At 41.3% G+C, this 13,793-nt stretch overlaps 1 protein-coding gene across 4 annotated transcripts in view; it reads left to right on the top strand.

Annotated features, from left to right (window-relative positions):
• LOC134541189 (uncharacterized) overlaps window positions 1-13,793 on the top strand; it is a 181,582-nt gene that overhangs the window by 104,805 nt on the left and 62,984 nt on the right. For all 4 annotated transcript variants that reach the window (XM_063384426.1, XM_063384428.1, XM_063384427.1 and 1 more), the window contains exon 2: window positions 11,162-11,309. In XM_063384426.1, coding sequence (XP_063240496.1) covers window positions 11,162-11,309 — 148 coding nt within the window. The remainder of the gene's footprint in view (window positions 1-11,161; window positions 11,310-13,793) is intronic.

The following is a 13,793-nucleotide window of genomic DNA, read 5'->3' on the forward strand; positions in this document are numbered from 1 at the left end:
GGGTCGCTCGATGCCGTAAAAAAAAAAGTGAATTAGTTATTACGAATCGGAAATCACAAATAGGTGTATGGGTTACTGTATGTAATTATCATATATTTGCGTATAAAGTGTGGTTATTATAATAAAAAAATAAACAAAATGTATGCCGGAAATCATTAAAAAAAATAACATACTTCTGTAAAACGTATCTTCAACAGGTTTGTTTCGTGCCGTAAAAAATTGGTTGTCTGTAAATTCGGTTAATGGACGATAGTTTAACGTGTCAACGTCATAACAAAACATTGATGAAATGATTGCATACTTTATGAATAAAATTGAATCAATTTTATTTTAATAATAAAAGAATAAATACTTGAAATTACACTAGTAATCAGATTTTTAAAATGCAAGAATAATTAACCTTTGCCGAAATTGTTGTAGTAATAAGCAATGAAAACCACATTAACTTTTCACTTCACTTTATAAACAGTCGAGTGGAAGAGAGATAGATGCGGCGCAAGCGTACAATGGGCGTAACGGGACACAGCCTAACGGAACAATGTGTGTAACGGGACACAGTGTAACGGAATAATGTGCGTAACGGGACACTTTTTCGTGCGTGCAGCCGGTGTTTATCGATGTATTAGACGTTGTCACGTCAAAATAAAATTAATAGAGTTATTGCAAAAGACCTGCCGAATTCGCCTTATTTTCTGGCACCAGGATAAACTCAACATAAGTTTTCAGAAATAAGCCGGTGTCTATAGTTACGGACCGGAAAAATTCACTGATTATTTGGCCTCCAGGATAGACTTCACAGTCCTCTACATACTCTGGCTAAATGTCACCTGTTCATTGGCTGCTGACTTGTGAGACGTCTCTACAGAATTTTCCGTAATTCGGCACTTTCTTGGTTCAGTGTGTTCTCATTGGCTCACAGTTTTCCGGTTAAAAGTTGTGTCAATCGCAAAGGCGATACAAAAGTAAACATGTTTGCATTTTAGCGTATTAGTGAATAAATCCGTGAATTTTTCCCGTCTGTAAAATTAACAATCATTCGTTACAAGGTAAACTAAAAACTATATATATATATAATTTAAATGTCTGTATAATATATTTAGTGTAGTGATATATCTGTCGTGTTAATGTTTTCTATGATTAACTTTATGTATATTTAAAATGAATATTTGCGTTAGAATTATTTTTCCTGCTGTTTATAGGATGGCTAGATAGATTTCTTGCTCAGAAAACTCCTATTCAGTAGAATAAATTGAAAATTTTCGAGAAGTTTTGGAGTAAGCCAGTACATATATACAAATAAGAATTGCTCGTTCGTATCGAAGTATTACATTTTCACGGAAGTGTTATTTCAAGAGGCAACTCTACATTTTTTTTTTTGGGGTTTATTGTGTTTATGAATGATTTTTACTGTTAAGTTTTACGTTGTAGTGTACTCGGACACGCGTTTTCCTGAAAACAACTCGTCAGTCGGACTGGATGCTTGCTGGAACAAGTTACGACAGTTGCTTCAGCTGTGTCTGCTTTCCTGCTGTTCGGCAGTTTCTTTGTGTTCCAGTTTTACATCGCCAAGGAATTCGGCTGGCGTGTGAAAGTAGTTTCGCAAAGCTTCCACTTTGTACCGATCATAGAAAAATCTGAATGCGGCACAAAAAAAACCTCTCTCCCTGCCACAAGAAATAACGTCCTGTTACGCCAGGGGCATGAAAATATATTTGAACATGAACTACTGCAATGTTGCGTTACAACAAAAAAAAAATGGTTGTCTGTAAAGTCGGTTTACGGACGATAGTTTACCCTGATAACGTCATAACAAAACATTGATGAAATGATTGCATACTTTTATGAATAAAATTGAATAATTTTTATTGAATTATCACTATTTTGTAGGGATACAAAGAAGGAGTGAAATGAAATCTACAATTTAATTGATAAATTTACTTTTATTTTCACTCATTAATTCAAATTAGTTTATTACTTTAACGAAGAGATTATTTTAACTATAACTTTTATACATGTTTGCTATTTAACTTCTTCCAATCTGTGTTATTCTGTTAAGGATAGGACGATGATAAGAAATGTAGGAAACGAATGGGAGTGTTTCAAGTTTAATGTGCCTCGAAAAAGTCAATTCGATGGTTGTTCCAATCGAGTGGAAGAGAGATAGATGCGGAGCAAGCGTACAATGAGCGTAACGGGACACCACGTAACGGGACAATGTGCGTAACGGGATAATGTGCGTAACGGGACACTTTTTCGTGCGTGCACCCGGTGTTCATAGATTTATTAGACGTTGTCACGCCAAAAAAAAAAATATTTTTGAAATATTTACTGTCAGAAATTATAAATTTTAAGAATATGAGTGAGTCTTTCAGTACTCGTCGGAGACGTGTAACATCTAAACTCGTTAACGAGCCAGTTCGTGTTTTCTCGTGTTGCAAATAAACTTATAACTTGAAAACTCTGACACTAAATCCAACGTAGAATTCTTTTAAAATATGCCAAGCCTGAATAAATATACGAAAATAGTGTTTTCAAATGCATTTCGGGACGCGAATCACACGTAGTTTCCGCACCCGCCGCTAGAATTCGCTGCCACAGCAGGTACGTCACCTATTGAATCATTTGATTTTTAGAGCGAAAGGTTAAACTATATAATGAAACGGCTCTTATAGAAACGAAAAAAGACTTTTAAAATTACTTAACCCTGGCTTTAGACCTGATATTCGATAACGAATTTTAATTAAAAAACTGCCCAAATTGTTAAAATTCACATAACAATTTGTATATTAAGTATATAGTTTCTCTTTGGCTTTGTGAACTTTGGTTCGCGCCATTCGCTACAGATGGCAGCGCCGTGGATAAATATTTTCCGTTCCATTCACAAAATTACTCCTTTCGAATACCGTATACACAGATCTAAGATGTTACACATCAAACAAAGATTGAATTCACCTTAAAAAAATTGGTTGTCTGTAAAGTCGGTTTACGGACGATAGTTTAACGTGACAACGTCATAACAAAACATTGATGAAATGATTGCATACTTTTATGAATAAAATTGAATCATTTTTATTGAATTATCACTATTTTGTATGGATACAAAGAAGGAGTGAAATGAAATCTACAATTTAATTGATAAATTTACTTTCATTTGCACTCATTAATAAAAATATGTTTATTACTTTAACGAAAAGATCATTTAACTATAACTTTTATACATGTTTGCTATTTAACTTCTTCCAATCTATGTTATTTTGTTAAGGATAGGACGATGATAGGAAAAGTAGGAAACGAATGGGAGTGTTTCAAGTTTAATGTGCCTCGAAAAAAGTCAAATCGATGGTTGTTCCAATCGAGTGGAAGAGATATAGATGCGGCGCAAGCGTACAATGAGCGTAACGGGACAATGTGCGTAACGGGACAATGAGCCATCCTTTTTCGTGCGTGCAGCCGGCGTTCATCGATTTATTAGACGTTGTCAAGTCAAAAAGTGGAACAACTTTCAAGATTACAAAGTTAGTCATAGTATTTGTTGTGTAAAGTGTTTTAAATTTGACAGTTGTTTAAAATGCGCAGTGTCAATAGTTTACGTATCCTTCTGCAACTGTTTATCTGTCACAGACAACTTCATGTAACTGTCGGTGTTCGTAACAAAAATTCACATTTGGATTTACAAGTGACAGTTGTACAATAGTACCGAACTCCACAACACTTGTACAGAGATAAGTCTGCGTCTGATGCCAGTTGGTCTATCAGCCGGACTACTATGATTGGGCCATTTTAATTTTCTAACTTTTTTTTATTATCGTCTCGTCTTTAGGCGAGTGTCGATAATCCAAGTTGTCCAAGGAGAATGCAGTTGAAGCCAAGGGTTGAAAACCTGTAGGTAGGGAATAGACTTCACGGTCCTATACGTACTCAGGCAAATAATACCTACTCATTAATAGAGACCCGGAAAATTCGCGGGTTCAAACACCTCCAGGATAGACTCCAATATCCTCTACACACTCGGGCAAATGCCAACTGTTCATTTGCTGCTGACATGTGAGTCGTCTCGACTGGGTGGCCTGTGATTTGACATTTCTATGAGTAAGGGTCTCTAATTGGCCCTCAGTCCTCCAGATTAACAGTGAACCAATGACAGAAGCAGCACTAAGGTATAATTATTTGAATTTTAGCATAAAACGAAATGAACCCGCGAATTTTCCGGGTCTCTACTCATTAATAGGGACTGGAAAAATTCGCGGATTTAATGACTTACAGGATAGACTACACGATCCTGTACCTACTCGGGCAAACTTCACCTGTTCATTGGCTACTGGCTTGTGAGGCGTCTCAATTGGGGGACCCGTGATTCGATATTGCTTTCACTGAGGGTCTATAACTAGCCCAAGTCCTCCATATTAACAGTGAACCAATAGCAGAAGTTGCACAAAAGTATAATTATTTGCATTTTAGCATATCGCGAAATGAATCCGCGAATTTTTCCGGTCTCTAACCATAACTCTGTGCCCACCATTGCCGAGAGGTGCAAGGCTACCACCGTGCCGGTAAGCGGGTCGTAGCAGTCACCAACTGCTGCTGTGTCGTAGCGGCACTCGTGCGTAGCGAAGGTAAGCGTGTACGCTCCACATGCTACGTCAGCCGCGCGCCAGGCGAAAGTCAAGGAAAAGTGAGGGATACGCGTCTTTTTTTATTTTATCACCAGGCTGTATTTCACACAGGTATACACATATAAAACATTCTATACTTTTACAAAATATTCCTTTGGGAACCAGTTACCAAGAAATAGTTTGTAATACCACAAGATAGATATTATAACATCGTACAACACATGGTTATTATTACATATATGCAGAATCCTGAAAAATTCGCGGATTCATTTCGTGTTATGCTAAAATTCAAATAATTATACCTTAATGCTGCTTCTGTCATTGGTTCACTGTTAATCTGGAGGACTGAGGGCCAAATAGAGACCCTCACTCATAGAAGTGTCGAATCACAGGCCACCCAGTCGAGACGACTCACAAGTCAGCAGCCAAGTTGGCATTTGCCCGAGTGTGCAGAGGATATTGGAATCTAATCTGAAGGTCAATAAACCCGCGAATTTTTCCGGTCTCTACATATATGGAAAAAAAAAATAGCGCGTGTAACTCAGTAGACGTGATAGAAGTCAAACTTTTTTGGCAATTCAAACCTCAAGTATAACGTAAGGGGTAAAACGGCGGGGGATATATATATATTTATATGTTTTGCCCTATGCCCAACACTCCCTCACTAGATGCCAGCAAGACGGGATGGCGTTAGGCGCACTTGTAAGATGCGCTAAGATATATATACTTATATGTGTATGTATAAGATGTATAAGATGTATATATATGTATATAATGTAGCGTATTTGGAGCGCACGTGGGCGCCACATGCAGGGTACACTTTTGTTATTTTGTTATATATGTGATGGTTTGATCAGCTTTAGCAAAGAACATTGTCTATGATATGAGGTATTTTTTTTCTCCTGTTTTACGTTGAAAATTTTGCTACCTTAACACGATTGTTTTAAAATGAAACGTACCTGTTGTTCATCTGGAATAATGTAGCCTTGAAATCGGTTCAATAATTTTCGTGTTTGCTTTTTACAAAAAAACTAACTCACGCTCTCTTAATAAAATTAGTAAAAAATTTTATTTTATCGTGAAACAAGAAAACTGTTCAATTTTAATATTTTTGTCCAGAGTAGATTAACTGCAACCCAATATCTAGATTGCGTTGGTCTTAACGTCGGCTGTCTGTATACCCGAACCATCACGTGTCCTCGGATAACTAGGGACTGGAAAAATTCGCGTGTTCAATGACCTTCAGGATGGACTCCACGATCCTCTGCCTACTTGGGCAAACGGCGCATGTTCGTTGGGTGCTGAATTTTGGGACGTCCCAAGTCGGTAGCTAGCGATTGGATACTTCTTTTGATTGATGGTCTCTGATTGGCCAAGAGTCCTACATAATATTAACAGTGAACCAATAGCAGAAGAAGCGCAACGATATGATTATTTGAATTTTAGCATATCACGAAATCAATACGCGAATTTTTTTTTTCCTGTCTCTACGGATAACGCACTCTATGAACCGACTTCTATCTCTCGTCTCGTCGACACGTGGCTTGCCAGCGTGTCTACAACATGAGTTCATGACGTCCCACGGAACAAACGCAAACTCTAGGGCGACGAAGCGTCAACGCGCGAGGACAGACTTGCTGACTCCAGGGGTGCCCACAAGGGAGGGTGGGGTAACGACGCAGACTGCGTCATTAAAATTTCAGGGGGGGGGGGGTGGTTGGTTGGTTAAAAGACGAGAAAAATGTATATATTATTTACATAATTTTATAGCTTCTAATGTGAAAATACGTTTCTGGTGCTTTGATAATTGAAAGGGATCTTGTAAATCAAATTGGCAACCCCGCACTTTCCTCAACAAAAGCAGTTTGGCATCTGTCGGTTCAGGATGGAAATATCACCTGATATGACCAAAATTATTATTAGAAAATCAGTTTTAATTAATGCAAAATGTAATAAAATATAATACAAAAAAAGTATAATACCTATTATAAAAAAATTGAGTAAATCAATGAGAAAATGGCATAAAAAATTTCGGGGGGGGGGGGGGGATGAGTCATAGTGTTTGGGGGAGGGGGTGGGGGCACCTCTGCTGACTCGACCGACTGCACAACGCCGGTGCCGCCACAGAGTTGAAACTTGACAAATATTCAGGGACTGGAAAAAAAATTCGCGGATTCAATGACCTCCAGGATAGACTCCACGATCCTGCGCATACTCGGGCAAACTTCACCTGTTCATTGGCTGCTGACTCGTGAGGCGTCTCAATTGGGGGGACTGATCACTGATTGTGATTCGATATTGCTTTTGACTGAGGGTGTCTATAATTGGCCCACAGTCCTCCATATTAACAGTGAACCAATAGCAGAAGTTGCATAAAAGTATAATTATTTGCATTTTAGCATATCGCGAAATGAATTCGCGAATTTTTCCGGTCTCTACAAATCTTACAAAAAATTACATCATCTTACGAATGTGAGAAAGCTTTCGTGACGAACTCACAAAGAATAGACCTTAGAAAAAATTGCGAAAAGAGATATTTAAATTGCAAATATTGCGTATGAGACCGAGACTCAACATAAACATAACAATTTTTTTTTCAAGTACAGAATTGCGATTTCGTAGTCTGTGTAAATTTACAAACTAATGCATAAATTAAAAAAATATATATATATATTTGTATACTCACGTAGTATAAATGCACCTAGAAAAGTTATATATTCCATATCATAAGAAATATTGTCAATAATTTTTTTTATAACTTATGCGCCAAGTTCGTAAAACACGTACATGAGTGCGTGGGATAATACACTTAACTAACCAGGCCTGACTTTGCCAGCACTTAATGTTTGTGTAAAATAAAGTTTGTTTTCTTGTGTGTGTGTGACTACAATCCCTTTCCCAACGCGCGCACAGGGTTTAGAGGGGAATAAAAAAAAAGGGGGGGGGGGGTCCATTGTCACATCTAACAAAAGTCATAACGTGGACCTAGCATATTTTATAAAAATGCAAGTAAGAGGCATCATTACTTCAATCATCACAAATTAGCAACATCAAGAGCTATAAAATCATAACTTGGGAACACACAACTTTCAATGATATAGAAACACATCAGTTAGAAAAAAAGAATGCCGAGGCTTACAACTTAGAATTGTCATATATATACGGAGTCGGAACCGTTTGACCGATCGCCATGAAAGTTGGCACATGGAAGTTTTTTTTTTCACGTAGAAGGTTTAGAAACACACAACTAAGAAACACACAACTTAAGCAGTCATAACTTAGAAACTTCGAAAATATCCACGTAACTAGAACTGTCATAAGTTATAACGCTCATAACTTAGACATTTTAACACAGAATAACGCAACGCAGAATCTTACAACTTAGAAACATTGTAACTTAAAAAGTAATAACTTATAACTATCACAATGTAGAACGGTCTTAACCTAGAAACACGTTACTTATAAACACGCAACATAGAATCACAAAACTCAGAAACGTCGTAACTTAGAAAGGTATATATTAGAATTGTCACAACTTAGAAACTCACAACTTAGAGCTGTCATAACTTAGAAACACGCAACTTAGAAACACATAACGCAGTACCACACAACTTAGAAACGTCTTAACGTAGAAAGTCATAACTTAGAACTATCACAACCTAGAACTGTCATAACTTAGAAACACATAACTTAGAAATACGCAACGCCGAACCACATAACGTAGAAACTCACAACTTAGAACAGGTATAATGTAGAATATTCTTTCTTGTGTGTTTCTAAGTTGTGTTTCTAAGTTGTGTGTTTCCAAGTTGTGACAGCACCCCCCTCTACCCACATGTCAGATATGCTTCACTGGACCAAGTGGGCGGACACGCAACTTATCATTTGTCAGATCTAGAAATCTCGTGAATTGAAAACGACGTAACTTAAAAGAAACATAAAACTTGGAAAGTTTCGAGAGATCAGTTTAAAGAAAATTAAACGGTGCCTCACTTATTTGCTCAAACTAATATTTTCTATCAAAACTTTTTGGCATGTCGTAGATCTTAGTGTTGCGTGCCACTAGAAATAACGTCAAACGGTGGTCTTTGTTTATGGCTGAAAGTGCATTTCGCCCGAAAGTGGACACAGCATCTTATGCCTCCGAGGTGTTTTTTTTTTCTTTTTTTTTTCCTAACCTAAGTTAAAACTAAGTGTGTAAGGGAGGGGTCTAGGTAGGGAAGACTCTAAGTGCGTCTCAGGGCAAGCCCTATACGCTCTAAACATGCGGGTTTTTAACCATGCAGAAAAGGTCACGTGCATCATGTGCTAGGAGGGGATTGGCCAGCCATGGCAGACGTTTTCGCCATGACTAACTCCCCTCACTCTTAATTCTAGACTAAAACTAGATAAGTTGGGCCCAGGTAAAACCTCCATAGACAGAGGGAAAAGCCTGGGCACATACATGCGGGATGCAAAGGTCATGCATTATTACAAGCAGGTGGATTACAGGAATAGAAGGATGGTCCTGGAAGAAGAGTGGGGCGTGGTAGAAGTTCTACTATGCAAGGGTGGGGCACTTGGACTTTTAGTCCGCATTGGTTTGGTCAGGTCTGGTCATTTTGGGGGCGGCTTATGCCGTTTCCCGTCGTGCTGCCAGTTAGCACTCATTGTGGCTGTGTAATATGATCGTGTAAGTGGAGCGGTCGCGAACTGTGGCGTCGGACTAGACTCCAGAGTGGTGACATAGCTTCAGGTCGACCTGTCGCCAGTAAAAGGCTGTCGGTCAGTTAGAGAAATTGCCACCATCTGTCATTGAAAAGTCCTAGCTGCAGTACTACGCTGTGTGAGCTGCGGTCGCGAGCAGAGCATCGAGCCAGACTCCAGAATGGTGACATAGCTTCAGGTCGACCTGTTGCCAGCAAAAGGCAGTCGGTCAGTTAGAGAAATTGTCACCTTCTGTCATTGAAAGACTCTAGCCTAGCATCTACGCTGTTAATCTTCGAAGGATAATTTACTTATTCCATTAGGGCCCCGCTGGGCCAAAGCACGACTATTTGATTCGCCTGATAGTTTGTGTTGTGCAGTGTGTAGTGGGATGATGTGTGCTTATATATAATTGGGACCTAATATTAACTTAACTTAATATTAACTTAATGTACGTGAGCTGCCAGCTTGTGTGCGTACGCTCCGCGCGCGTGTTCTCGCGCTCGGAGCAGGGGGAGGGGGCGCGCTGATTGGTCCGTGGCTGCCGGCCAATCAGAGAGCAGTTCCGCCACGTCCGCGTCTACGGCGGGCGGTGTGACAGGATAGATTTTGGGCGTTTATATTTCTCATTAATGTCTGGATCATAATTTCCTAATGTAGAAATATGTGGATTTAAACTATTTGCGCATTTATCGTAAAAAGTTTGTGTAGTTCTGATGTAGAAGTCTTGTAAGGTTTCCGACTTCGTTTCACGATGCAAGGCTGCTACAGCACAATACACTGGGGCGTCTGTAACTGCCCGAATACATTTGTTTTGTACTGGGTGGGAGAGGGAGGGGAGGTTGTTGATAGAAGGAGGGTGGGGGGGGGAGGCTGGGGTCGCGTCGCGTCGAACGGGCGCTACGTCCGCCCCTTCTCCACCGGGGGAGGGGGAAGCGGGCAATTCCACTGTTCAGTCGCTCCGCGGTAGCGCACGGCCGCGGACATTGTCGGGAGGTGTTCTCGTCGACGGACCAGCGCGACCTTGGACGCGGCGGGGAGAACCGGACGTTTCATCGCACCGCGCGATAGTCACGTCGTCGAGGAGCCGGGGGAAGGGGGGGGGGATGAAGAACGTTGTTGTTTCTGCCCCGCGGCCGTCGACGTGACCGACGGCCGTGCCTCGCCGACACCCGGTCGGTCGGGAGGGGAGCTTCTGTCCGGGGTGTATTTTTTTCCCCCCGTCGTCGACGGGATTGTCACACATCGCCCGAGCGGCACGCGCGAGGCGGTCTTTCGAAGAGCTTGTCCAGGGGATTTGAGGCGAAGAAGGCGTCCTCGGGAGTCCATCCCAGCTCGCGGATTGGTCCCACCTCGTCTGAACAGCGCGCGGGAAGTCGGGAAGACACCTGGACCACGTTAGGCGGCCGTCGAAGAGCTTGTCCAGGGGCTTTGAGGCGAAGAGGGCGTCCTCGGGAGTCCGTACCAGCTCGCGGAATCGTCGCACCTCGTCTGAGTAGCGCGCGGGAAGTCGGGAAGACACCTGGACCACGTCAGGCGGCCGTCAAAGAGCTTGTCCAGGGGCTTTGAGGCGAAGAGGGCGTCCTCGGGAGTCCATCCCAGCTCGCGGATTGGTCCCACCTCGTCTGAACAGCGCGCGGGAAGTCGGGAAGACACCTGGACCACGTTTAAGCGGCCGCCGAAGAGCTTGTCCAGGGGCTAGGCGGTGAAGAAGGCGTCCTCGGGAGTCCATCCAAGCCGGCGGGACTGTCGCACCGTGTCTGAGTAGCGCGCGGCAGGAGAGGACACTGGTAGCCCCTCCCGGCCATGCTGTCCGCGACGAGACCTCGCCCGCTGAATGGCGGCCTGCCCCCTGCCCGCAGGAGCCCGCGGCCCGCCGGCGGAGCTGCCCTCATGGACCTCAGCAGGATCCCCGGGCCGGCGCACGAGTCCTGCCACGCCAACGCCAGCCGCGTCGTCATGGTGCGCAAGACGGAGCAGAGGACCTTCGCGTCGCGCTCCGGCGAGGAGGTGAGTCCTTCTGCCCTCCTTCACTGTTCCACATGTCCTCTGCCACAGTCTCGTCTCCTTCCCAGCGACAGGATAAACGCCTAATAGTAGACACCTGAAAAATTCACAGATTCATTTCATGTTATGCTAATATTCAAATAATTATACCATAGTGCTGCTCCTGTCATTGGTTCACTGTTAATCTGGAGGACTGAGGGCCAATTAGAGACCCTCACTCGTGGAAGTGTCGAATCACAGGTTCCCCAGTCGAGACGTCTCACAAGTTAGCAGCCAATGTACAGTTGGCATTTGCCCGAGTGTGTAGACGATATTGGAATCTATCCTTAAGTTAATTGAACCCGCGAATTTTTCCGGTCTTTAACAATAAGGTACCCATACCTAGAGACCGGAAAAATTCGCGGATTCATTTCGCGATAGGCTAGAATCCAAACTAGTTAAACTTCTTGCTGCTTCAGTGATTGGACCACAGATTACCTTAATGACTCTAAGCCAATGAAAAATCCTCAACAAAAGAAACAGCGAATCACAAGCATTCCAGTTGACAGATGTCACGGATTAGTAGCCAATTCAGCAGGTGTAATCTGCACAAGTACATAGAGGATCGTGGAGTCTATCCTAGAGGAATTTTTCCAGTCCCTACCCATACCTACACCAACTTGTAACTTCGAAAACACGCAACGCAGAATCACACAACTTAGAAACGTCGTAACTTAGAACTGCCACAACCTAGAACTGACATAACCTAGAGACACGTAACTTAGCAACACGCAACGCGGAGCCTCCCAACATAGAAACGTCGTAACGTAGAAAGTCATAACTTAGAACTGTCATAACTTAGAAACACGTAACTTAGAAACACTCGACGCCGAACCACATAACGTAGACACACACAACTTAGAACAGGTATAACCTAGAAGATTCTTTCTTGTGTGTTTCTAAGTTGTGTTTCTAAGTTGTTTTTTATAAGTTGTGACAGCACCCCCTCGGCCCACCTGTCATATACACTTCACTGGACCAAGTAGCGGACACGTTAGAGGCAGGGATTTTTCCACGAAAAATACATCTGAACGCCTATTTAGACTGAAAATAAATGCACCTATACCTACACCAGTGGTTATCTTCCTTGTGATTAGCGGCCGTCTGCGAGAGAAGTCGTCTTATTTAATAATAATAATAATAATAATTTTCCCCATTTTTTTTACACTTTAGCACTCACGAAAGCAAGATTGTGTGTGAGTGCATCTAGTCACTTCAAATTACATGCGGTATTTTGACGTTTGTAAACATTTGTAAATGTATAATAAGTGAGAAATAAATATATATAAAAAAATAACCTAAGAAACCTTACGTTAGTTTTATAAAGATGAAAGTTAAAAAGAGCAATTTATTAAAATTCAATATAATGCGTAGAGACCTGCAAAATTCGTGGATTCATTCGGTGATAGGCTAGAATTCAAACACATATGCCTCTTAGATAATTTTGCTATTGGCTTACTGTTCATCTTGGCGAATATTAAACAATATAAACCCTCAAGCAAAGAAGGAGCCAATCACAGACAAACCAGCTGAGACGACTTACAAGTCGGCAGCCAATGAACTTGCGTTATTTGCCCGAGTGTACAGGGGTATGTGCAGTCTATCCTGAAGGCCATCGAAATCGCGAATTTGGCAGGTCTCTAAAACTCCTTTAGAAAAAAATGTTAACGGAAGGTTTTTTTTTAAACTGTTAAAAGTCGTCGGCAAGGGCACTCCTCTTTATTCCACGTATGTGTTAACTTTGTTTACGAGGCAACGCAAAAACCACGGAATAGGAAAACCGCCGTACTTTCTACGGCGATCCAGTTATTTGAAAATTCTGAAGAACGCTTGGTGTATTAAAAAAATCCGTTAAATTTAATGTAATTTCTAACATTTACAAATAAGTAGAGACCTGCAAAATTCGCGGTTTAGATGGCCTTCAGGATAGACTGCACATACCCCTGTACACTCGGGCAAATAACGCAAGTTCATTGGCTGCCGACTTGTAAGTCGTCTCAGCTGGTTTGTCTGTGATTCGATCCTTCTTTGGTTGAGGGTTTATATAACTGGTTGAGATTCGTCCAGATGAACAGTAAGCCAATAGCAAAATTATCTAAGAGGTATATGTGTTTGAATTCTAGCCTTTCACCTAATGAATCCGCGAATTTGCAGTTCTCTACAAATAAGTCGGTGTCTAGTGTCCATTGGCTGCTACAGCTTTTTTTATTATTACCTTCCTACTGGATTGCGTGTGATTTGGTCAGTATTGTTTAGTAATGTGGTCATTGGTTTCGTGTTTCTCCGGAGTGTGTCACAATTACCTCTGGTCCAATGAGATAGTAAAATCTTTGATAGTAAAATGTAATGCATTCCAGGCTCATTAAAAAAAAAAAATATCGCGAATTTCGCATGTCTCTATTATATTGTTTATAAATTATGTTATAAATTTGATAATATTAAGTAAGT

Source organism: Bacillus rossius, chromosome 18 (genome assembly GCF_032445375.1).
Source record: "Bacillus rossius redtenbacheri isolate Brsri chromosome 18, Brsri_v3, whole genome shotgun sequence".
NCBI lineage: Eukaryota > Metazoa > Arthropoda > Insecta > Phasmatodea > Bacillidae > Bacillus > Bacillus rossius.